We start from the raw sequence: 23,560 nt of genomic DNA on the forward strand, positions 1-23,560 counted from the left end.
GTCACGCCAATAGAGGTAGTCACAACCCGCCGGGCTATGGAAATAGAGACGGAGGCCGACGCCAGCGACACTAGCGTGGCTAGTGTAGGGGCGAGCTCATCGTCGAGCGTTCCCGCCCGCAGGCGGGGTCGGCCGAAGTCCTCAGCCGCCAAACAGGGAGCCAAAAAGATCGGGCTTGGGATTGGGCTAGCTGGAGAGCGACCGATCCCAGCCGAGAGATCGCCGCCAACGTCGCTCCCCTTTGAGCAGGCTCCATCCACCTCTGCCGCTGCCGCTGCCACCACCGCTGCCAGTACTTCTGCCACCGCTGCCGCCACCGCTGCCACCACCGCTGCCACCACCGCTGCCACCACCGCTGCCACCACCGCTGCCACATGCCCGGCAACTGCCATTGTCGCGGCAGGTTACTCGGCCATCATCGCAGAAATGTCTGCAATAAGGATGGCGGTGAGCGAGGCTGTCCTTAAGGGGCTGATGCCGCCCGAGGCCTCAATGGAAATCCTCGTCGCGACCAACCGGTACGACGAGTTGGTCATGGCCCTGGCTGGGGAAAAGGTGCGCCTGGAGGAGAGGGCAAGGATGCCGCCTCCACCGAGACCCGCTGCTGCTGCCCACACGGGTACCACTGCCGTCACAACCGCTGCGTATGCGACAGCCTTCCCAGGCCTGCCCGCACCGAGCGCCGTCGCTGCACTGATCCCAAAGCCTAGGGATACCTGGTCTGCTCTAATAAAGAGCAAAAACCCGGAGGAGACCAGCAAGGAGCTAGTGGAGCGTGTTAAGAAGACCGTGGTGCCGACTCTTGGAGTCCGCGTCCACGAGGTTCGCGAGCTGAAGAGCGGAGGAGCGATTATTCGCACCCCTTCAGTGAGCGAACTGAGGAAGGTAGTGGCCAGCAGCAGGTTTACCGAAGCAGGATTGGAGGTGAAGAAGAGGCCGGAGACCAAGCCTCAGGTCGTGGTGTATGACGTGGACACGTCCATAACACCGGAAGAGTTCATGGAGGAGCTCTTCACAAAGAACCTGGAGGAGACCATGACTGCCGCGGAATTCAAAAAGTCGGTTCACCTGGGCAGTAAACCCTGGTCGGTCACCGACGGCGCCACGATCAACGTGACGCTAGAGGTCGACGCAAAGGCACAGGAGGCGTTGCGCGAATGCGTATACATTAAGTGGTTTAGATGCCGCTGCCGCTCCTTGGTCAGAACATACGCCTGCCACAGATGTGCAGGCTTCGACCACAAGGTGTCGCAATGTCGCCTAAAGGAGAACGTGTGCCACCGGTGTGGACAGAACGGCCACAACGTTGCACGGTGTCCCAACCCCGTGGACTGCCGCAACTGCCGCTTCAAGGGGTACCCTGCAGCACATTCCATGCTGTCAGCGGCGTGCCCGATCTACGGAGCGGTACTGGCGAGGGTGCAAGCTAGACATTAATGTTTAGCTTCATCCAAGCTAATTGTGGCCGTGGCCGAGCGGCTGTGATGGAACTCGGAGCCATCATGCGCAGCTCTGGCCGTCAGTTCGCACTGGTCCAGGAGCCGTACGTCGATGGAGCAGGGCGGATTACCGGCCTTCCTTCTGGAATGCGAGTTTTCCAGGACCGCCGAGGAAAAGCTGCTATCATCGTCGACGAACCGGACGCCATCTGCATGCCAATGGAGACCCTTAGCCGGCGTGCTCAATGAAGCCAGTCGGGTGTTTACATTCGATAACCGTAGAGGCCAAAGCGATATCGATGTGACGATCGTCAACCAAGCTGCGACTATGTGGGCCACATACGATTGGGAAGTGAAGGAATGGGACACCAGCGATCACAACATGATCCATGTTGTGGTGACGACTGACCCGAACGACACAGTTGAGCCCATTGCTCCTGTGCCGTCATGGAAGCTTTCCAATGCGAGCTGGCGATTGTTCGAGGAGGAAGTGGTAAGGGAGATTGCCGAATTACCGGAAGACATCGCCGAATCGCCGTTGGACAACCAAGTGTCTGCACTGCGCTCTGTAGTGCACAGTGTGTGCGACAGAGTGCTGGGACGCAGCGCACCGAGAGCCGCGAGAAAAGTAGTTTGGTGGACTGCCGAACTACACTCCAAACGCCGAGAGGTCAGGAGACTGAGGCGAAGGCTCCAGGACGCTCGTCGGCATGAGACCGACGCAGCAGAGGAACTTGTGCTCGCGTTGAGGATCTCCTCAGCGCAGTACAAGAAGCTCATCCTGAGATCGAAGGAAGACAACTGGCGACGCTTCGTGGGAGAGAACAGAGATGATCCATGGGGGCGTAAATCCACGTCTACAGGATTTGCCGAGGCCGCAAAAAGAGCACGGAGATTGGATGCCTTCGAACGGATGGTAGGCTGGTCGCAACATGGCGCGACTGTGCGGGTGTGCTCCTTCGCAACTTCTTTCCTGTTGCGGAGACGAATGCACACATTGCCATCCCGATCGAGGCTCCACCGGCCCTCGAAGCTTTCGAGGTTAATGCATGCGTCGCCAGGTCGCCGGCATGGACGGCATCACAGGTGCCATTTGCAAGGCATTGTGGCGTGCCATCCCTCAGCACATGACAGCGATGTATTCCCGCTGCCTGGAGACAGGGTATTTCCCAACGGAATGGAAGCATCCCAGGGTGGTTCCACTCCTGAAGGGACCCGATAAGGACCGGACCGATCCTACCTCATATCGGGGTATCTGTCTGTTGCCAGTGCTGGGCAAAGTGCTTGAGGGCATCATGCATCGTCTGAAGGACACCATTCCGGATGGCTGCAGATGGCAATTTGGCTTTCGCCAAGGACGTTGTGTGGAGGATGCTTGGAAACACGTGAGTACTGTTTCGGCCAGCCGGTCGAAATACGTGCTCGGAGTCTTCGTGGATTTCAAGGGAGCCTTCGACAACGTTGAGTGGAATGCTGCACTACGCCGCCTCCTTGAGCTGGGATGCCGAGAAGCAAGCTTGTGGCGAAGTTTCTTCTCCGGCCGGAGTGCGAGCATCGTCAGTAGGCATGGAGTATCCACTGTTCCGTTGACAAGAGGTTGCCCGCAGGGGTCCATAAGTGGTCCATTTATACGGAACATCTTAATGGACGTGTTGCTCCAGTGCTTAGAGCCCCTTGGTGCGCTCAGCGCGTATGCTGACGACTTGCTCCTCCTCATCGAAGGGAATGCCCGATCAGAGCTCGAACAAAAAGGAGGTGAGTTAATGTCCATCGTAGGCGCTTGGGGAGTTGAAGTCGGCGTTGCCGTTTCAACTAGCAAGACGGCGATCATGCTGCTCAAAGGCATACTTAGACGGCCGCCAGTATCGGTATCTAGGCATCACGGTCGGCGAGCGGTTGAGTTTTCTCCCGCACATCACGGGCTTGCGTGATAAGCTGACCGGAGTCGTAGGGCATTGTCGCGCGTACTGCGGGTCGACTGGGGACTCAGTCCCCGCGCAAAGCGGACAATATATGCCGGACTCATGGTGCCCTGTGCACTATTTGGTGCCTCGGTTTGGTCTGTCGTGACGACGACGCAAGTGGTTGCCAGGAGGCATCTGCTTGCGTGCCAAAGGATCGTCCTGATTGGATGCCTACCGGTATGCCGAACAGTGTCCACCATAGCGCTGCAAGTACTAGCTGGAGCCCCCCCGTTTGATCTGGTTGCCAGACGCCTGGCAATCAGCTTCAAACTAAAGCGTGACTACCCGCTGGAGGAGAGCGATTGGCTGTACGGCGAAGATTTGGCAAATCTTAGCTGGAAGCAGAAGATGGCGCGACTAGACGAAGACCTGTTGTGCGAGTGGCAACGCAGATGGGATGATGGTGACTTCCCAGGACGGGTGACAGCACTTCCTATGTGCTTGTCCCCTCTATACAGACTTGCGAAACCTCGATGGACTTGGAGTGCAGTACACGGATGGCGACTGGACCTTCTCCGATGTGACGGCTTCTCAGGAGAGAATGCGGACTCTCGACAGGTTCGCCGGACTGGCGTTCTCCAGGCGACAGCAGCTGCTGAATGCGCAAGCGGCGCACGGGCTGGGTGGATTCCCTATCCAGGCCGGTCGGGGCTAAAAGGGAGGATCGAGCTGAGTCCTTAAGATCGGTACCACGGGTTGTGCAGTTCCAAGGCTGCACATTGAGGTCGGCCCCCTAGTGGGAGTATCGTGGTGGCTGTGGTTGATACTCAAACGTTACGCGGGGAGAGCCGCTAGGCTCCTCGTGGAGTTGCGCTCTCAACCGGGTGTCGAGACCCATAGATCGGAAGACGTGTTAGATACACCTCGCCCCTCACCAAGGGGGATTGTATGCCCGACCAGGATACTTTCAATTGGTACCAGAAGAGTCGCTATGTACATAGCTATAGCTTCTTTTTAGGGGCGCTAACTGGCGCATTGTACCAGGTTCCTGCGTAAGTAGCGGTGGTGCGTGATGGCGTGATATATGTATATATATCACACTAATCGAGGCTAAGCTGCAAATAAACATTAGACGCCGTGGTGGAAATCCCTCCCTGAGGAACCACCACGTAAAATAAAGCTGAGAGATCAGATTCATTCTGTCCCTATCTACTCGAGTTGCTTTTTGACTGCCACTCGAAGCAGACGTGTTTTTCAAGCGGTCCGCTATACCGTCGTTCGAATAAAGTAAAAAGTGATTTTTCCAAGTGGAAAATACATCAAAATTGCCGCGAGATCACGCGCTGTTCGTGAGTGTAATCGGGTGTTAATTTGGTGAAAGAACAAAGCAGATATTTGCAAATTAATATTTGCAGAATAAACGCTAAAAACAACCACGTGCGGAACCCTAGTTCGTAAACAAGTGCGAATAGTTCGACAACAAGTCTGAATAGTTCGACAGCACGTTCGAGTTCGAAGCTTTGGCTCGAGTTCGAAGCGTTCGGTTCGTGTCTCCGCTGAGACGTTGGTTCGAGTCTCCACTAAGTGCCGATTAGTTGAGTCACGCCAATAGAGGTAGCCACAACCCGCCGGGCTATGGAAATAGAGACGGAGGCCGACGCCAGCGACACTAGCGTGGCTAGTGTAGGGGCGAGCTCATCGTCGAGCGTTCCCGCCCGCAGGCGGGGTCGGCCGAAGTCCTCAGCCGCCAAACAGGGAGCCAAAAAGATCGGGCTTGGGATTGGGCTAGCTGGAGAGCGGCCGATCCCAGCCGAGAGATCGCCGCCAACGTCGCTCCCCTTTGAGCAGGCTCCATCCACCTCTGCCGCTGCCGCTGCCACCACCGCTGCCAGTACTTCTGCCGCCGCTGCCACCACCGCTGCCGCCACCGCTGCCGCCACCGCTGCCGCCACCGCTGCCGCCACCGCTGCCACCACCGCTGCCACCACCGCTGCCACCACCGCTGCCACCACCACTGCCACATGCCCGGCAACTGCCATTGTCGCGGCAGGTTACTCGGCCATCATCGCAGAAATGTCTGCAATAAGGATGGCGGTGAGCGAGGCTGTCCTTAAGGGGCTGATGCCGCCCGAGGCCTCAATGGAAATCCTCGTCGCGACCAACCGGTACGACGAGTTGGTCATGGCCCTGGCTGGGGAAAAGGTGCGCCTGGAGGAGAGGGCAAGGATGCCGCCTCCACCGAGACCCGCTGCTGCTGCCCACACGGGCACCACTGCCGTCACAACCGCTGCGTATGCGACAGCCTTCCCAGGCCTGCCCGCACCGAGCGCCGTCGCTGCACCGATCCCAAAGCCTAGGGATACCTGGTCTGCTCTAATAAAGAGCAAAAACCCGGAGGAGACCAGCAAGGAGCTAGTGGAGCGTGTTAAGAAGACCGTGGTGCCGACTCTTGGAGTCCGCGTCCACGAGGTTCGCGAGCTGAAGAGCGGAGGAGCGATTATTCGCACCCCTTCAGTGAGCGAACTGAGGAAGGTAGTGGCCAGCAGCAGGTTTACCGAAGCAGGATTGGAGGTGAAGAAGAGGCCGGAGACCAAGCCTCAGGTCGTGGTGTATGACGTGGACACGTCCATAACACCGGAAGAGTTCATGGAGGAGCTCTTCACAAAGAACCTGGAGGAGACCATGACTGCCGCGGAATTCAAAAAGTCGGTTCACCTGGGCAGTAAACCCTGGTCGGTCACCGACGGCGCCACGATCAACGTGACGCTAGAGGTCGACGCAAAGGCACAGGAGGCGTTGCGCGAATGCGTATACATTAAGTGGTTTAGATGCCGCTGCCGCTCCTTGGTCAGAACATACGCCTGCCACAGATGTGCAGGCTTCGACCACAAGGTGTCGCAATGTCGCCTAAAGGAGAACGTGTGCCACCGGTGTGGACAGAACGGCCACAACGTTGCACGGTGTCCCAACCCCGTGGACTGCCGCAACTGCCGCTTCAAGGGGTACCCTGCAGCACATTCCATGCTGTCAGCGGTACTTAGATGCGGTGCTGCTGCTGGGCAGCCGCACTCCTGTCATCTTTGGGCTCGACGCGAACGCAGTATCCCCAGCGTGGTTTAGCAAGCTCTCCGGACACAATCGGGGGCAAGCTAACTATGCACGGGGTGAGCTGCTGTCTGAGTGGATAACCGAGATGAGAGCCGGCGTGCTCAATGAAGCCAGTCGGGTGTTTACATTCGATAACCGTAGAGGCCAAAGCGATATCGATGTGACGATCGTCAACCAAGCTGCGACTATGTGGGCCACATACGATTGGGAAGTGGGACACCAGCGATCACAACATGATCCATGTTGTGGTGACGACTGACCCGAACGACACAGTTGAGCCCATTGCTCCTGTGCCGTCATGGAAGCTTTCCAATGCGCGCTGGCGATTGTTCGAGGAGGAAGTGGTAAGGGAGATTGCCGAATTACCGGAAGACATCGCCGAATCGCCGTTGGACAACCAAGTGTCTGCACTGCGCTCTGTAGTGCACAGTGTGTGCGACAGAGTGCTGGGACGCAGCGCACCGAGAGCCGCGAGAAAAGTAGTTTGGTGGACTGCCGAACTACACTCCAAACGCCGAGAGGTCAGGAGACTGAGGCGAAGGCTCCAGGACGCTCGTCGGCATGAGACCGACGCAGCAGAGGAACTTGTGCTCGCGTTGAGGATCTCCTCAGCGCAGTACAAGAAGCTCATCCTGAGATCGAAGGAAGACAACTGGCGACGCTTCGTGGGAGAGAACAGAGATGATCCATGGGGGCGTAAATCCACGTCTACAGGATTTGCCGAGGCCGCAAAAAGAGCACGGAGATTGGATGCCTTCGAACGGATGGTAGGCTGGTCGCAACATGGCGCGACTGTGCGGGTGTGCTCCTTCGCAACTTCTTTCCTGTTGCGGAGACGAATGCACACATTGCCATCCCGATCGAGGCTCCACCGGCCCTCGAAGCTTTCGAGGTTGATGCATGCGTCGCCAGGTTGAAGAGCAGACGCTCTCCCGGCATGGACGGCATCACAGGTGCCATTTGCAAGGCATTGTGGCGTGCCATCCCTCAGCACATGACAGCGATGTATTCCCGCTGCCTGGAGACAGGGTATTTCCCAACGGAATGGAAGCATCCCAGGGTGGTTCCACTCCTGAAGGGACCCGATAAGGACCGGACCGATCCTACCTCATATCGGGGTATCTGTCTGTTGCCAGTGCTGGGCAAAGTGCTTGAGGGCATCATGGTGAATCGTCTGAAGGACACCATTCCGGATGGCTGCAGATGGCAATTTGGCTTTCGCCAAGGACGTTGTGTGGAGGATGCTTGGAAACACGTCGTGAGTACTGTTTCGGCCAGCCGGTCGAAATACGTGCTCGGAGTCTTCGTGGATTTCAAGGGAGCCTTCGACAACGTTGAGTGGAATGCTGCACTACGCCGCCTCCTTGAGCTGGGATGCCGAGAAGCAAGCTTGTGGCGAAGTTTCTTCTCCGGCCGGAGTGCGAGCATCGTCAGTAGGCATGGAGTATCCACTGTTCCGTTGACAAGAGGTTGCCCGCAGGGGTCCATAAGTGGTCCATTTATATGGAACATCTTAATGGACGTGTTGCTCCAGTGCTTAGAGCCCCTTGGTGCGCTCAGCGCGTATGCTGACGACTTGCTCCTCCTCATCGAAGGGAATGCTCGGAGCTCGAACAAAAAGGAGGTGAGTTAATGTCCATCGTAGGCGCTTGGGGAGTTGAAGTCGGCGTTGCCGTTTCAACTAGGAAGACGGCGATCATGCTGCTCAAAGGCATACTTAGACGGCCGCCAGTGGTACGGTTTGCTGGAGCAAGCCTGCCATATAAGCGCAAGTATCGGTACCTAGGCATCACGGTCGGCGAGCGGTTGAGTTTTCTCCCGCACATCACGGGCTTGCGTGATAAGCTGACCGGAGTCGTAGGGGAATTGTCGCGCGTACTTCGGGTCGACTGGGGACTCAGTCCCCGCGCAAAGCGGACAATATATGCCGGACTCATGGTGCCCTGTGCACTATTTGGTGCCTCGGTTTGGTCTGTCGTGACGACGACGCAAGTGGTTGCCAGGAGGCATCTGCTTGCGTGCCAAAGGATCGTCCTGATTGGATGCCTACCGGTGTATGCCGAACAGTGTCCACCATAGCGCTGCAAGTACTAGCTGGAGCCCCCCCGTTTGATCTGGTTGCCAGACGCCTGGCAATCAGCTTCAAACTAAAGCGTGACTACCCGCTGGAGGAGAGCGATTGGCTGTACGGCGAAGATTTGGCAAATCTTAGCTGGAAGCAGAAGATGGCGCGACTAGACGAAGACCTGTTGTGCGAGTGGCAACGCAGATGGGATGATGGTGACTCCCCAGGACGGGTGACGCACCGCTTCATCCCGAACGCAGGCTTCGTCTACAGCGAACGAAGGTTTGGCTTCACGCTGCGCGCTGGGTTCCTGCTGACGGGCCACGGATCGCTCAATGCATTTCTGCATGGAAGAAGCCTTAGCGACACGCCAGCATGTCTATGCGGCGCAGAACGCGAGGATTGGCAGCACTTCCTATGTGCTTGTCCCCTCTATACAGACTTGCGAGACCTCGATGGACTTGGAGTGCAGTACACGGATGGCGACTGGACCTTCTCCGATGTGACGGCTTCTCAGGAGAGAATGCGGACTCTCGACAGGTTCGCCGGACTGGCGTTCTCCAGGCGACAGCAGCTGCTGAATGCGCAAGCGGCGCACGGGCTGGGTGGATTCCCTATCCAGGCCGGTCGGGGCTAAAAGGGAGGATCGAGCTGAGTCCTTAAGATCGGTACCACGGGTTGTGCAGTTCCAAGGCTGCACATTGAGGTCGGCCCCCTAGTGGGAGTATCGTGGTGGCTGTGGTTGATACCCAAACGTTGCGCGGGGAGAGCCGCTAGGCTCCTCGTAGTTCGAGTTCGAAGCTTTGGCTCGAGGTCGGAGCTTTTCGGTTCGTGTCTCCACTAGTGCCATTTAGTGTTGAGTCACGCCAATAGAGGGAGCCACAGCTCGCCGGGTAATGGAAGTAGACACGGAGGCCGACGCCAGCGACACTAGCCTGGCTAGTGTAGGGGCGAGCTCGTCGTCGAGCGTTTCCGCCCGCAGGCGGGGCATTCAATTAAGTTTTGTACTGTTTGAGTTTGTTTATGTTTTTTTTTTTAATGGTCATAAGATATGAAAACAAGAACGATAAAAGAAAATTAAGGCAAGAATGACAACAACCTAGTGATACAGTATGCACACGAGGACGTGTGAAAGTCAGGATGGCCGTGTCGGAGATGCATAAGAATGAAGGAGAAAGAGATGTATAGCATTAAGAAATGGTGACAATAAAGAAAGAATACGCTGTGAAGAGAGAGAGAGTCGCCGAGTGTGGCGCGGTGTTGTTGTATTTGAGAGAGCGACATCAAAAAGGAATTGAGGAAGGAGAGCAATTAAATCTGAAAATGCTGTGTCGGTCAATGCGAGAATGGAGAGAAGCAGAGACAAGAATGTGCTCGGCAGGTTGCTCATGGACTTTAGAGAGAGAGACAACACCACGACTCACTGCGCTCGAGGCTTAAAAAAAATTGCAAGAAGAAGAGCCCCCTGTCCCTCAGCCCCGACACATACATATGTACTGACTAAGTATCGGGTATAAATTTAGAGTTGCGGTCTCCGCAGCAACTCACAACGTTCCCCCTCGTTCTTTCTTCACTTTGCATTTTCTATTTCCAATCGTCAAATTGTGCGAAAACGAAGCGAAATTAAGTGCTGTGATTATTATTATTATCAGGTAAGTGCAGTGTTTAAATAATTAATAATATGTGTTATGCGCGTGGTAAATAAAGAACATTGACATTGTTTTCACAGAACCTGTGCCAGGAGAACAGCCAATATCGCGCAAATACATGAATTATTAATTACTTTGTGCACAATGCACAATAGCTAAAAAAATGTTGATTACATTTAAAAGTAAGTTATCGATTTGAAAGTTAACGAGGGGGAACGTTGCTGCGGACACCGCAACTCTACAGTTATACCCGATACTAAGTCAGTATGGCTCTCCTCCGGCAGACGCCGCTAATATTAAACGACACGTGCGAGAGAGACACAAAATCAGTCTGAACGTGTCGTCTCTTGATCCCATTCTAACCGCACGCTCTAAAGCACAAGGCCATAAACCCACCACGATAACTCAAAGCTCGCTCTCCCGTCAAAAGCTTTCTCTTTATTCCCATTTATTCCAATGCTTGCAGATAAGCTACAGCAATGTGCACAAAAATAAGTCAATCCAAATATTTGCCATCACATCACAGGTTATTTTTAAGCTGTTCCACTTGCTCAAAATAAGCTGAAAAACGGTCATCCTTTGAGTTACGCATTTCTGTAGGTCTTTGGCATGGAACTTTCCTATCAGTTTACCATCTTCTTCTAATTCATAACAGTGGTTACCAAACTTTCGAACTACAGTTGCCTTAAAGAATTTAGGAGCTAGTTTTGCATTAAATACATTGATCTTATTACTTTGGGCAAAGTTTCGCCTAAAGACGTTTTCGAACGTAACATACATTGTGAGACCATACTCTTATTGGTGTGATATGCCTTACTGACGTTTTCCATGATTTTGTTCCTAACAATTTGCAATTTTTCTATAGTCAAAATATTCTCGCCCTCTTTAAGCATTTCTATTCTCCTCAGCAATTCATAGTTGTCTGTGTGCGTTATCATATTGTAACGGTTGCGGCTGGACAGTACAGATCCAGGTTAGGTTATTGCTATGGTGCTCGGGCATATCGCATGCAATAACCTTGTGCCAATTATCGATGCATGTCATAGCATAGCATGTCATAAAATATCTTATGTACATAAATATTAAAGATTATTACATTCGTATATTGCATGAGGGTAAAATTACTGTTGTCTTTATAATTGAATTAGAAAATGTATGGGTATTGTCCATAAGAGTATTCAAGGTGCGACCGGCATCTAAATTTTTGCTTTTCAGATTCCTGTAGGTAAGCGCGCAATTGACAATTGATTTGAAATATATGTAAAACCAATTCCATTTATATTTATGCATATTTATTTAAGTATATATGTATCTATATTTTCTTATATTGTATATTTAGATACATCATTGTTTTAGTTATAATAAACAAAAAAGTCGAGAACCGACGGCGTTTTCATAATTTTTATAATTTATAATAAACCTGCTTAAGATAAGGAAATAAATGTGCAATTATATTTTGCATAATTTGCATAATTGCATAATTTTTATAATTTATAATAATCCTGTTTGAAATAAGGAAATAAATGTGTAATTATATTATTATAATACTGTTGTGGTATAAATCAAACAAATAACAGCTTTTATTTTATTTCCCGCGCCCTAGTGTACCATACCCCACCCCCTGCCCATTCTTCATTTATTTTGTGGCGGTAGGTCAGACCATCAAAAGACCCAAAACAAGAATCAAACTCAAATTTCAGTTCTAGCGGCCAGCAATAGTAAACACACACACGCAAAGTACGTGAGAATGCATGTAACATATACATACACTAAAACATGCTGGTGGCAAAACAGAACCAGACCTGAGAGAGTTCAAAAAATCTGAAAAAGCATACAATCACATATTTTTGTCGAAACATATTGCGTGTGCACTAACACATGCAAAGATGTTCTCTCTGCGCTCTCTCTCTCATGATGACGTCACTCTGGGGTACTGAACGCGCTAGCCAGTGTGTGACGCTTTCGTTGTATGAACTGGCACATCTATGTATGTATACTGTATGGTTATTGGCCATACATAACCTACGCGCAGGCCCCATGCGCCTTGTAGTGTGGTGCATAGAGGGCATAGAGATCCGGTCCAATATTTTGTAGCATAGTGTAGCTTCCATTTTCCTTCTTTTTTGGTTCCTTCTGAGCCCTGCTATTCCTATGTTACTTTCATTAACTCCGAGGCAGTCCTGCCTCGATAGCCGTGAACGCGAAAGTTCCCAAAACTTAATTTATTTTGCTGGTTGAAAATGAAAAAAAAGGTTTATAATAGTAACAACAAAAACAAAACAAAAATAGAAAAAAATACCCCAAACCTTTCAAATATCCCCCCCTTTTTTAGCTGTTTCCACAGCTTCAAAACGAAAGGCGCCTTTCAGCGAGGGACCACTGTACTGAAGCTGTAAGTGACCCAATTTCCCTTTTCTGCTTTGCGTCGGCATTCGTAAAATTCTAAAAGGCATGCGCAGCGGCCAACCGCTGCTGATAAGAGAGAGCAACGATTGCGTTAAAAACACACTCGAAGCTTTTCGTTCTCGTAGTTGCCAATTCTGCTTTAAGCTTGCATTGCTCGCATTCCATGAATTTCTCTAATGCATTGAAACCTTACCGAAAAATACACTAAGCAACAAGAAAAAAAAACAAAACCAGTTAAAACATTTTAATTTAATTTCGTTTTAGATTTTCATTGCGGATCGCTGGTCTGACGTACGCTGCTTCGATAATTTGGCGGATTTTGATTTTTCTATGTATTAATATTAATTTCCTTATATCTTTATTATATTCATATACCCTCTCGTTTATATATACATAGATCTATAACTTTCCTCTTTATCCTTTAGGATTAAGCCCCATTTTTTTTAATTCCATTAATTTTTCTACTCTCCTTGATTTGCCTAATGGTCGCAATTAAATACTTGTGATTGCTGATTTTCTGAAAATGTGGCAAAATGTCTAGTTTTAAGTACCGAGAAATACATATATTAAATTTTGTTAGCAATGAATATGGAATAGACTTCTAATTTCCCACTGACATGAGAATAGGGATAATAATAGGGATCTCCAGAACCTTCTCACAACTGTAAATCAGGGAAGGGTGGGTACAGAATTTTGTGGGTCGACTACTATCTCAAGACCTCACGCCCGCGATATTTTTGGAACACACAGACGAAAGCCCCTAGAACTTTCGGGTACGCCCTAGGTATGATTGTGCCGTTTCGTTTAGGCTCTGAATAGGCATATTGTTGTTTTCGGAGTTAGCTCCCTGTAGAGTCACGGGATTCTACATTTTTAAAGTTTATGTAGTAGGAGTCGAGTCGCGGTCAAATTCGGCAAGATTCGGCAATCTGGTAGATATGGCCATTCTCTGTAATTGTGCGTTTTTAATTTTCTTCTATTTTCAAAATTGTGGTTGCCACAGATTTTCGTCCTTTGTGGTGTTCGAAGGGGGTGGGGCGAAATTTGAAAACATACTTGTAGCAGTGAGCTCTCTACAGTGAGCAAAAAGAAATAAACTTGTAACAGTGAAATATTATAAATAGTTTTGTAACAGTGAGAGCTCTACAGTTCGGACTTATAGTCTCTGAGATCTGTGGATACCACCGATTTTCATCCTTTGCGGGGGCGGAAGAGGGTGGGGCGATGTTTTGATAGCTCAGTATCGAAATCATAGTATTGTGGATAGCAAATTTGTTTGCTCTAGCTCTTTTAGTCTCTGAGATCTATGTAGGTGCTAATGTTTTGCGCTAAGCAAAGCCGGCTATGATACGTGTGTGTTAGAGAGAGATAGGAGGGCGATAGGAGCCAAAAAATCATGCACTTAATAAGCTATGATTTTTGCCGAAATTCAAGCATTTTATAAGTGATGATTTTTCCCGACGAATCATGCACTTAATAAACGATGATTTTTGTCGAAAAATCATGCATTTAATATAAAAAAAGTAATACATTCATTTGTTTATTTTTCCAGTTAGCTTTATTTATGAAAAACTATTATTAATTATTTTCTTAGGAGGCCAGAGCTTTGTATTTTTAGGCTCGTGAGCTCTTCTGAAAATTACTTTTCTTAATGTTGTGAATAGCCTTCCGAATCACTTTTTCTGCTCGCTCGTTGGGTATTTTCATCTTCACCGCCGCTGAAAAAATATGTGGATAAATTAATTAATTAATTATTATGTTTTTTAAAGTTATTTGTAGACCTACATTCCAGGACATTGCAAAAACTCTTAAAAATTTTTTAGCGAGCTCTTCGCCGAAGCACCATTTTAGTTGTATTCTAAAATGAGCTTCTCATCCAGCACATTTTTCAAACTGCATACCATTGATCGGCTCGTCCCCATTAATTTCCGTAATTTGTTTATCTAATAAAAGAAAATAATGAAAAAATAACAACTAACTTCACATAGAAATCGGTGAGCTCTGGAGTTATGATAGAGTTGAAATGCTCCCACTCCATCGTCGACTCTATCGGGAACTTCATGGCATTTGGAACTTCATGGTAGCTTGAGAAGAGCCACCGCCTCCGCCAATGTTTCTGATAACACATCAAATTTTTTTTTCTAAATAATAAAATTCTTCTGAAATATAAACAACAAAATACATGTTAGTGTACATGGATTTTTAACTTTCAAATCGATAACTTACTTTTAAATGTAATCAACATTTCTTTAGCTATTGTGCATTGTGCACAAAGTAATTAATAATTCATGTACTTGCGCGATATTGGCTGTTCTCCTGGCACAGGTTCTGTGAAAACAATGTCAATGTTCTTTATTTACCACGCTGCTTCGATAATTTTGTCGGATTTTGATTTTTCTATGTATTAATATTAATTTTCTTATATCTTTATTATATTCATATATTCATATAATTCCATTCATTTTTCTGCTCTCCTTGATTTGCCTAATGGTCGCAATTAAATACTTGTGTTTGCTGGTTTTCTAAAAATGTGGCAAAATGTCTAATTTAAATACCGAGAAATATACGGCAAGACATAATTTATTATTCCGGAATCAAGCGATTCGAATCAGCAAATGAGGATTTTAGCATCAATGTTCATGAAGTCGATGAGAATGGAAAAAACGTTGTGGGACCCACAGTGAGGACTAAGCAAATTCGGACTCACCACATAAACTTGCTTGGAATTAATAGTGATAATATGCAAATGATGCATTATGCATATATAACGTGCATGAGAAAATTATGTTATTCACAACATAGTAAATCCCATAATACTGCATATTTTTGCGAGAACTGCTTGCAATTTTATAGTACATGACACTAAAGAGTGTGGAAAAGTTGCTGCTTTGTATCCTGGAAAATGACCATATAAATCTTAATGATCCATCAAAATCATCAACTACTATGGCACAGAGGCATACAGCATGTGCAGCATCATTTTATATTGTACATAAATACAATACGAAGGTAAATATTTTCACATTCCAGCAAAGGCAATAAACTCATAAACATTATGATTTCGTTATTTCAGGACCGGATTGTATCCAAAAATTTTGTCAAGCATTTAGGATGAAAACCGATGGACTTTATGAGAAGTACTGGAAGTTCTATAAAAAAAACAAACTACCAGTTTAACATTTGGGATGAGGATTACCAGGATCACGGCGTTTGCTATGCCTGCGAGAAACAAATTTCAGATGATAATCGAGAAAAATTCTTTGATCAGTTTACAGGACAATATGTAGGTCCTATTCATAAGCTGTGTAAACGGACATTTAGATTAAGCGATCCCTTTTTCCCGGTAGTTTTTCATAACTTGTCTCGTTATGATATACATTTATTTGTTACGTCAATAAAAGATGAACTAAGACCCATTCCTTGAAATAAAGAGTTATGTATATATTTCGTTAACTCAAATTTGTAAGCACGATGAATCTTGTCTTCATCAGATATATAGATTCAAATAGATTTTTAAATTCAAGCTTAGAAAAACTCGCTAGTTATATGAACATAGCGAATTTTAAAATTTTGAAAACTAAATATCAAGGTGAAAAATTTGACATGATCGACGAAAGGGAAGATTTCCCTATGATTATTTGGATAGTTTTGAAAAATTTGATGAATCCCAGCTTCCTTCGCGAGATAATTTTTATAATTTGTTAGGTTGTTTTAGTATTATAACCCTACATTTGTATTTACCTTGCTGCTAGCTTATAATTATTAGTGTTAATCTACAATTGTATTTACTATTAACGTTGTACGAAATATCGTAAGTATCTGAATAAGTATCGATATGAATAATCATCCGATAGTTCTAGTTCTGCGAACTAGAACTATGCGAGAACTAGATCGGAAGAGAACTAGAGATCGGAGCTGGGTTCAATGGCCACTTTTGCTGTATCGACAAGACGGAGAGGTTGGAGAAAATAAAGTGAAATAATAATCTTAAAAAGTATAAAACATCCGTGGATTTTCTGCGCCAATAACTTCAGAAGTGGGATCGTAGCCCTTTAAAGAATCTGCCTACATAAGTATTTGTCTACTGGCATCCCCGACAACGAGTATTTTCCACATTTTATAAATGGCTGAGGAAACCATGGCAAACATTGACAAAGAAAAAATTGTAGAGTGGTTGCTGGAGAAGGAGATCATTTTTCCAGCCAGCGCAACACTAAGGCAACTTCGCAAGCTTGCCATAAGTGGTGGAATGGACGAAGTTTCTGAAAGTCTGGTGAATAAATCGGATATTGAATCGGAGGAGAAAGTGTCTGAAAATGAGCAGATCGACGATATGAAAGAAGAATTACTTGACGCCGCAATAAGGGTTGCTGAGAAAATGAAGAAACTGGCTGCCTTAATGGTAATGGACAACTATGTGACCGATGACATCCGAATGGTCAAGCAACTTATTGCCCCTTTTTCTGCCAGTGAAAATGATGAAGCCTCTGAATGGGTCTTGAATTTTGAACGGATTTGAGGAGGCGTGAACGAAAGCAGCAATTTTAAGCTTCGTTGTGTGCGCATGTTGATGAAGGCGGGAACAGAGGCGGACTTGTTCATGCGTGTCGACAAATCAAAGACTTACGACGAGTTTAAAGGAAACTTCCTAAAAACTTTTGGCCGCAGCAATTCAACTGCCGACGTGGTACTCCTGTTGAAGGAAACCTTTTTCAACCCGGGGAAAAACTCCGTAATGGGATATATTCTTCGCATGGAAGAAATTGCTATGCGTGCCGACATCGAAGAGAAATTGACAGTGCAGTTCATCATTGATGGTTTTCGTGATCGATCTTCCAGTATCGCCTTATTGTATTCAGCGTCGACCATCGGAAAACTTAAGGAGCTAGCTCGACAATACGAGGCTTTGAGGAAGAGTACCCAGACGAATTTTAGGCGCACTGGGATAACCGCTTCCGGAAATGACCGGAACCAGGGGCGCTGCTATAATTGTTCATCACATGGCCATTATGCTTCATCGTGTCCCGCACCAAAGCGGGAGAAGGGATCGTGTTTCCAGTGTGGATCCATGCAGCACCAGGTGAAGGATTGCCAACAGAAGCCTATGTCAACCCAGCGATCCGTGGGTACAGCCAGCAACCCGCCGATGGACGACAGAGAGGAGAACAATATTTTTGTTCCTATTGTTAATCAGGTAGGGGTATATTTTTACACTGATATAAAACGCAGGTATCAAATTAAATTTCTTTCTGGCATGTTGGACACCGGTAGCGCTATTAATTTGATGCAGCGCTCGGCGATACCTTATGAAAATTTTGATGGTGTACTAAGACCGACAGAGTATTTTGGAGTTAACGGCTCGAGAATAAGCATTTTTGGAAAAATAATTGTCAATTTAGTTTTTCATAACATTGAAAAAGAACTTATATTTTTCGTTGTACCAAACAACTATATTTCGTATAATGTCCTTCTGGGGCGCAGTTTCCTTGAAAATTATGGAATAAAATTAATTTTTGAAAATGAAATTGAAAATAGAGTATTAGTGAACAGTGACTTAGATGAAAATAGAGTATTAGTGAACAGTGACTTAGATGAAAATAGAGTATTAGTGAACAGTGACTTAGATGAAAATAGAGTATTAGTGAACAGTGACTTAGATGAAAATAGAGTATTAGTGAACATTGAGAGTGACCAAATTGAAAATGTAGTATTGACAAATAGAGACAGTGAGATGATGTTATCAGATATCAATAATAATGGATTATTGAAGGATGAAAATTATGAGAATAAGATTAGTGTCCAATTGAATTGTAATAACACTGACCTTTTATTGAAAGATAACGAGCAAAAGCATATGGCAAGTGAATCATTAGAAAGAACCAACTTAGATATACCGTATATATATAGTATTGAAATAACAAAAGAAGAGGACAGCTATAATATCGACCCAAAGCGAACTGATAAAGAACGTAGTAAATTCATGGAATTGATAAAACTTAACTATTCAGACTTAACTAACATTCCAGCAATTCAACATAACTACGAAATGAATCTCAAACTTAAATCAGAAGAACCTGTACGCACTGTTCCGAGAAGACTTTCATATCAGGAGAAGAAGGAAGTAGATACCCAAATAGATGAACTATTGAAAAAAGGCTTCATAAGAGAAAGTAAATCGCCTTACAGCTCTGCAATAGTATTAGCTAAGAAAAAATCAGGGGAAAAAAGAATGTGTGTAGATTACAAACAGCTTAATAAGATTTGCATTCGTGATGGATATCCATTGCCACTAATAGACGACTGCTTAGAGAGATTAGAAGGGAACACAATTTTTACACTTTTAGATTTGAAACACAGTTATCACCAAGTAAAAGTAGCAGAAAGTTCGGTGCAGTATACAGCATTTGTCATACCTAGCGGACAAATGAATACACAAGAATGCCTTTTGGGCTTATGAATGCACCAGCAGTATTTATGAGATTTATTAATTTCATTTTACAACCATTAATTCGCGAAGGTAATGCAGTAGTTTATATGGACGATATCGCTATAGGTTCCAAGTCGTTGAACGAACATCTTATAACAGTAGGTAGAGTTTTAAGAATTCTCGCAGAATATCGACTAGAAATTAAGGTTAGTAAATGTCAATTTGGTTATGAAAGTATTGAGTTCTTGGGATATACCCTTTCTGGTAGGGGAATAAGCCCAAACTGTGAACACACAGCAACCATTAAGCATCTGCCATTGCCAAAAGATCGCCATGAAATGCAAAAGGTTTTGAGATTATTCTCTTATTTTAGGCGTTTCATCCCTGCTTACTCAAGAATAGCAAAACCATTACAAGAACTTACAAAACCTGGAACTAAGTTTGAGCTTCAAGACAAATGCATACAAATTTTTGAATATCTTCGAGAAAAACTGATTTCGTCACCAGTATTAGCTCTGTATAATCCAAATCGAAAAACAGAATTGCATTGTGATGCAAGTAGTGAAGGCTTTGGTGGAATTTTGTTGCAGAAACAAGATGACAATAAGTTTCACCCAACAGCATATTTTTCACAGAGAGCGACAAAACTAGAGGCAAGATACGAAAGTTTCAAGCTGGAAACGTTAGCTGTGATCTATTCATTGAGGAAATTTCGAATTTATTTAGAAGGGATTCCGTTTAGAATTATAACAGATTGTAACTCAGTAGTTGTATGTTTAGGAAAGGGGCGTCTTCATTCAAATATCGCCAGATGGGCCATAGAGCTAGCAAATTATAATTACACTTTAAAACATCGTAGTGGAAAATATATGTCCCATGTGGACACCTTAAGTAGATATCCTTCAGCGCTTAATCAAGATTTTGAATATGAACCAATAGTGACAATTCATGAAAGTGATAACAAAGACCGAATAGTTTCCGTGATTGAGTGCGACGACATTAATCTTCAGCTTCAGATAACACAAAACAGGGACAACCATATAGGAAAATTAAAAGAACAATTGGAGCATGGACCTGTTAAGAAATTTTCATTGAGCGATGGAATTGTTTATAAAATAGGTGAGAACGACGTTGAGCTGTTTTATGTCCCAGCTGAAATGGAAACGCAAATAATCAGAAGAGTTCACGAAAACTTATGTCACTTAGGAACTGAGAAATGTATGAAAGAAATCTTAAGACATTATTGGTTCCCGAATATGAGATCTAAAATCGATTTGTTTATAGGAAATTGTTTAAATTGTATCATGTTTTCAGTCCCCACACATGCGAACAATCGAACACTTCACAATATTCCTAAGCGACCAATCCCATTCGACACCTTACACGTAGACCATTTTGGACCACTTCCCGCTGTTATATCAAAGAAGAAGCATGTATTAGTTATCATTGACGCCTTTACGAAATTTGTAAAATTGTTTTCTGTAAATACGACAAGCACTAAAGAAGTCAACACATGTTTTTCAAAGTATTTTCAATTTTATAGTCGTCCACGTAGAATTATTAGCGATAGAGGAACGTGTTTTACATCATTAGAATTTAGTAAATTTTTGTTAGAAAATAATATAGAACACGTGAAAGTGGCAACTGCTTCACCCCAAGCGAATGGTCAGGTAGAACGGGTTAACAGAACTATGAAAGCTATGCTCGCCAAAATAACTGAGCCAATAAATCACGAAGATTGGAGCAAACTTTTAATAAAGGCTGAATATGCAATTAATAACTCAGTCCATTCGACCACGAAAGAATTGCCTTCATTGTTGTTATTCGGAGTCCAACAGAAGGGTTGTAATATTGACGCGTTAACAGAATACTTAGATGATAAACAAGACCGAACTCAAAGCGATTTAGAATCAGTACGTAAGAAATCTTTGGATAAAATCGAGCATTGTCAGCAGAAGAGTGAAGAGTATTTTGAAAGGAATCACAAAAATCATATTGAGTTCTTGGAAGGCGATTTCGTTGTAATGAGAAACATTGACACCACAATAGGTACAAATAAAAAATTTGTTCCGAAGTACAGGGGTCCGTACATCATCAAAAAGGTATTGCCGAACGACAGATATGTGTTAAATGACATTGAAAACTGCCAAATAAGCCAAATCCCGTATGAGGGCATTATAGAGGAATGCCGATTAAGGAAATGGGCAGATTGGCGTAATCAGTGTGAAAGTGACTCCTACTTAAATAGTTAGTTATATACACATATAATTAAAATTACTCTTAATTACATATTTACGATCGGGGGCGATCTAATTGTCAGGATGGCCGAGCTGTTAGGTTGTTTTAGTATTATAACCCTACATTTGTATTTACCTTGCTGCTAGCTTATAATTATTAGTGTTAATCTACAATTGTATTTACTATTAACGTTGTACGAAATATTGTAAGTATCTGAATAAGTATCGATATGAATAATCATCCGATAGTTCTAGTTCTGCGAACTAGAACTATGCGAGAACTAGATCGGAAGAGAACTAGAGATCGGAGCTGGGTTCAATGGCCACTTTTGCTGTATCGACAAGACGGAGAGGTTGGAGAAAATAAAGTGAAATAATAATCTTAAAAAGTATAAAACATCCATGGATTTTCTGCGCCAATAAATTCACTAAATGATGAGTAGACCTCGGATTTTCCATATTTTATTCATCAGCATAGTCGTGGGCTCATTATTAATTTTTGTTCAATTTTCCTTTGACTATATTTGAAAAGCCCTTGGCTGGGGGATCGGAGGATCGGAGGTGCTGCGAGTACGAGTCATCAGAATTTTTCTATCTTAATCCTTTAAAAATATGCAAACATGCAAAATCCGAGGTCTAATGATGAGGAATGTAGTGTTGAAGACTACAACTTTGCTCAGAAGGTTTGGAGCGCATTTAATTGCAAATCTATTAGAGATTATTTAAAATTATATTTGGAAAGCGATGTTTTAATTCTTGCTGATGTATTAGAGAATTTTAGGAGTCTTTGTTCCCGAGTGTACAGGTTAGACTCCATTAATTATGTTACTGCTCCTTCAGTTTCATGGGATGCAATGTTTAAAGACACAAGGGTAGAAGTGATCCTGACATTTATAATTTTTTTAAAACTGCTGTTCGTGGAGGGTTGACCCAATGTACTCAACGGATTGCAACAGCAAATAACAAATATTTAAATAATAAATTTAAGCGTACCGAACCCATAAATTTCCTTTCATATATTGACGCCAACAATTTATGTATATGGATGGGCTATGAGTCAACCCCTTCCATTTTCTAATTTTAAATTTCTAAGTAACGATGAAATTTCATCTTTCAACGTTCTGCATCTAGTGATGTTGGATATATTTTAGAAGTAGATATGCGATATCCTGATGATATTCATAATATCATAATATGCCGTTTATGGCAAAAAAATGGAGAATGTAGAAAAACATCGTGAGGTTGCATTAGTTAAACATTATGATTCAAGACAAAACTCAGCAGGGTTTAGACAACGCATAGCAAGACAAAATTTCCACAGTGTTGAAATCTTTGGAGATAATTTGGCTGCCATTGAATCAACTAAGTCCAGTCCATTTTTCAAAATGGTTAATGTATGACTATTTCTGTAATTATACCCGATACTCAAAATGAGTATTGGGGTATATTAGATTTGTGGTAAAAGTGGATGTGTGTAACGTCCAGCCCTATAAAGTATATATATTCTTGATCAGCATCAATAGCCGAGTCGATTGAGCCATGTCTGTCTGTCCGTCTGTCCGTCCCCTTCAGCGCCTAATGCTCAAAGACTATAAGAGCTAGAGCAACGATGTTTTGGATCCAGACTTCTGTGATATGTCACTGCTACAAAAATATTTCAAAACTTTGCCCCGCCCACTTCCGCCCCCACAAAAAGCGATAATCTGTGGCATCCACAATATTGCAGATTTGAGAAAACTAAAAACGCAGAATCATAGATTCAGATTGCTGAATTTATATTCAGCACTTGTAGTAACTAGTTGTTTAAAATGGATTCATTTAAGCGTTTGCTTGAAAAGGATCCTCACAAAAGTTGCTTATTGTAATTATTGCGGATCTGATACTCACTTAGAAAAAAAATTGTCCCAAAAAGCGCGTAATTAGAACATCTTAGATGTTAGAAAACATTTATAAAATATTAATAAATAAAACATAACCAAAAATGTTTAAGCAATTTATACATCCTTTTAGAATGCTTATTTGCAGACCTTCAGGATCTGGTAAGACAACGTTTTTAGAAAATTTAATAAACAAAAGGAATGATTTGCTGAGCATTTCAATTAATCGAATAATTTGGTGTTATAGAGAGGAGCATGCTAAGCCAAATTTTAATACCATCGAATACTATAAAGGAGTTCCCGAAACAATTAAAAATGAAAATCATGAGCCTATTCTTTTAATACTAGATGACTTAATGATGGGTGCATTTAATAAAAATGTCTGTGAGCTATTTACAAAAGGATCACACCACAGGAATTTATCCGTAATAGTAGTCACACAAAATAT

The 23,560-nt window shown here is 44.7% G+C and overlaps 1 protein-coding gene and 1 long non-coding RNA gene across 4 annotated transcripts; one reads left to right on the top strand and one right to left on the bottom strand.

Annotated features, from left to right (window-relative positions):
• Positions 1-14,125: 14,125 nt before the first annotated feature.
• LOC117185176 (uncharacterized) lies at positions 14,126-15,404 on the bottom strand. Of its 3 annotated transcripts, XR_004470751.1 has the most exons (4): positions 15,279-15,404; positions 14,798-15,113; positions 14,551-14,730; positions 14,126-14,289 (listed from the first exon to the last, which is right to left on the bottom strand). It is a non-coding gene; the product is annotated as an uncharacterized lncRNA (long non-coding RNA). The 3 variants fall into 3 exon arrangements; XR_004470749.1 differs by lacking the exon at positions 15,279-15,404 and having other exon boundaries at positions 14,798-15,150; XR_004470750.1 differs by lacking the exon at positions 15,279-15,404 and having other exon boundaries at positions 14,357-14,730; positions 14,798-15,150.
• Positions 15,405-16,983: 1,579 nt separating this feature from the next.
• On the top strand, positions 16,984-18,096 carry LOC117185174 (uncharacterized). Its single transcript, XM_033385417.1, has 2 exons — positions 16,984-17,765; positions 17,843-18,096. Exons 1-2 carry the CDS (start codon positions 17,136-17,138, stop codon positions 17,849-17,851), a joined length of 639 nt encoding a protein of 212 aa, XP_033241308.1. The 5' UTR covers positions 16,984-17,135; the 3' UTR covers positions 17,852-18,096.
• The last annotated feature ends 5,464 nt before the right edge of the window (positions 18,097-23,560 follow it).

This window comes from Drosophila pseudoobscura, chromosome X (assembly GCF_009870125.1).
Source record: "Drosophila pseudoobscura strain MV-25-SWS-2005 chromosome X, UCI_Dpse_MV25, whole genome shotgun sequence".
NCBI lineage: Eukaryota > Metazoa > Arthropoda > Insecta > Diptera > Drosophilidae > Drosophila > Drosophila pseudoobscura.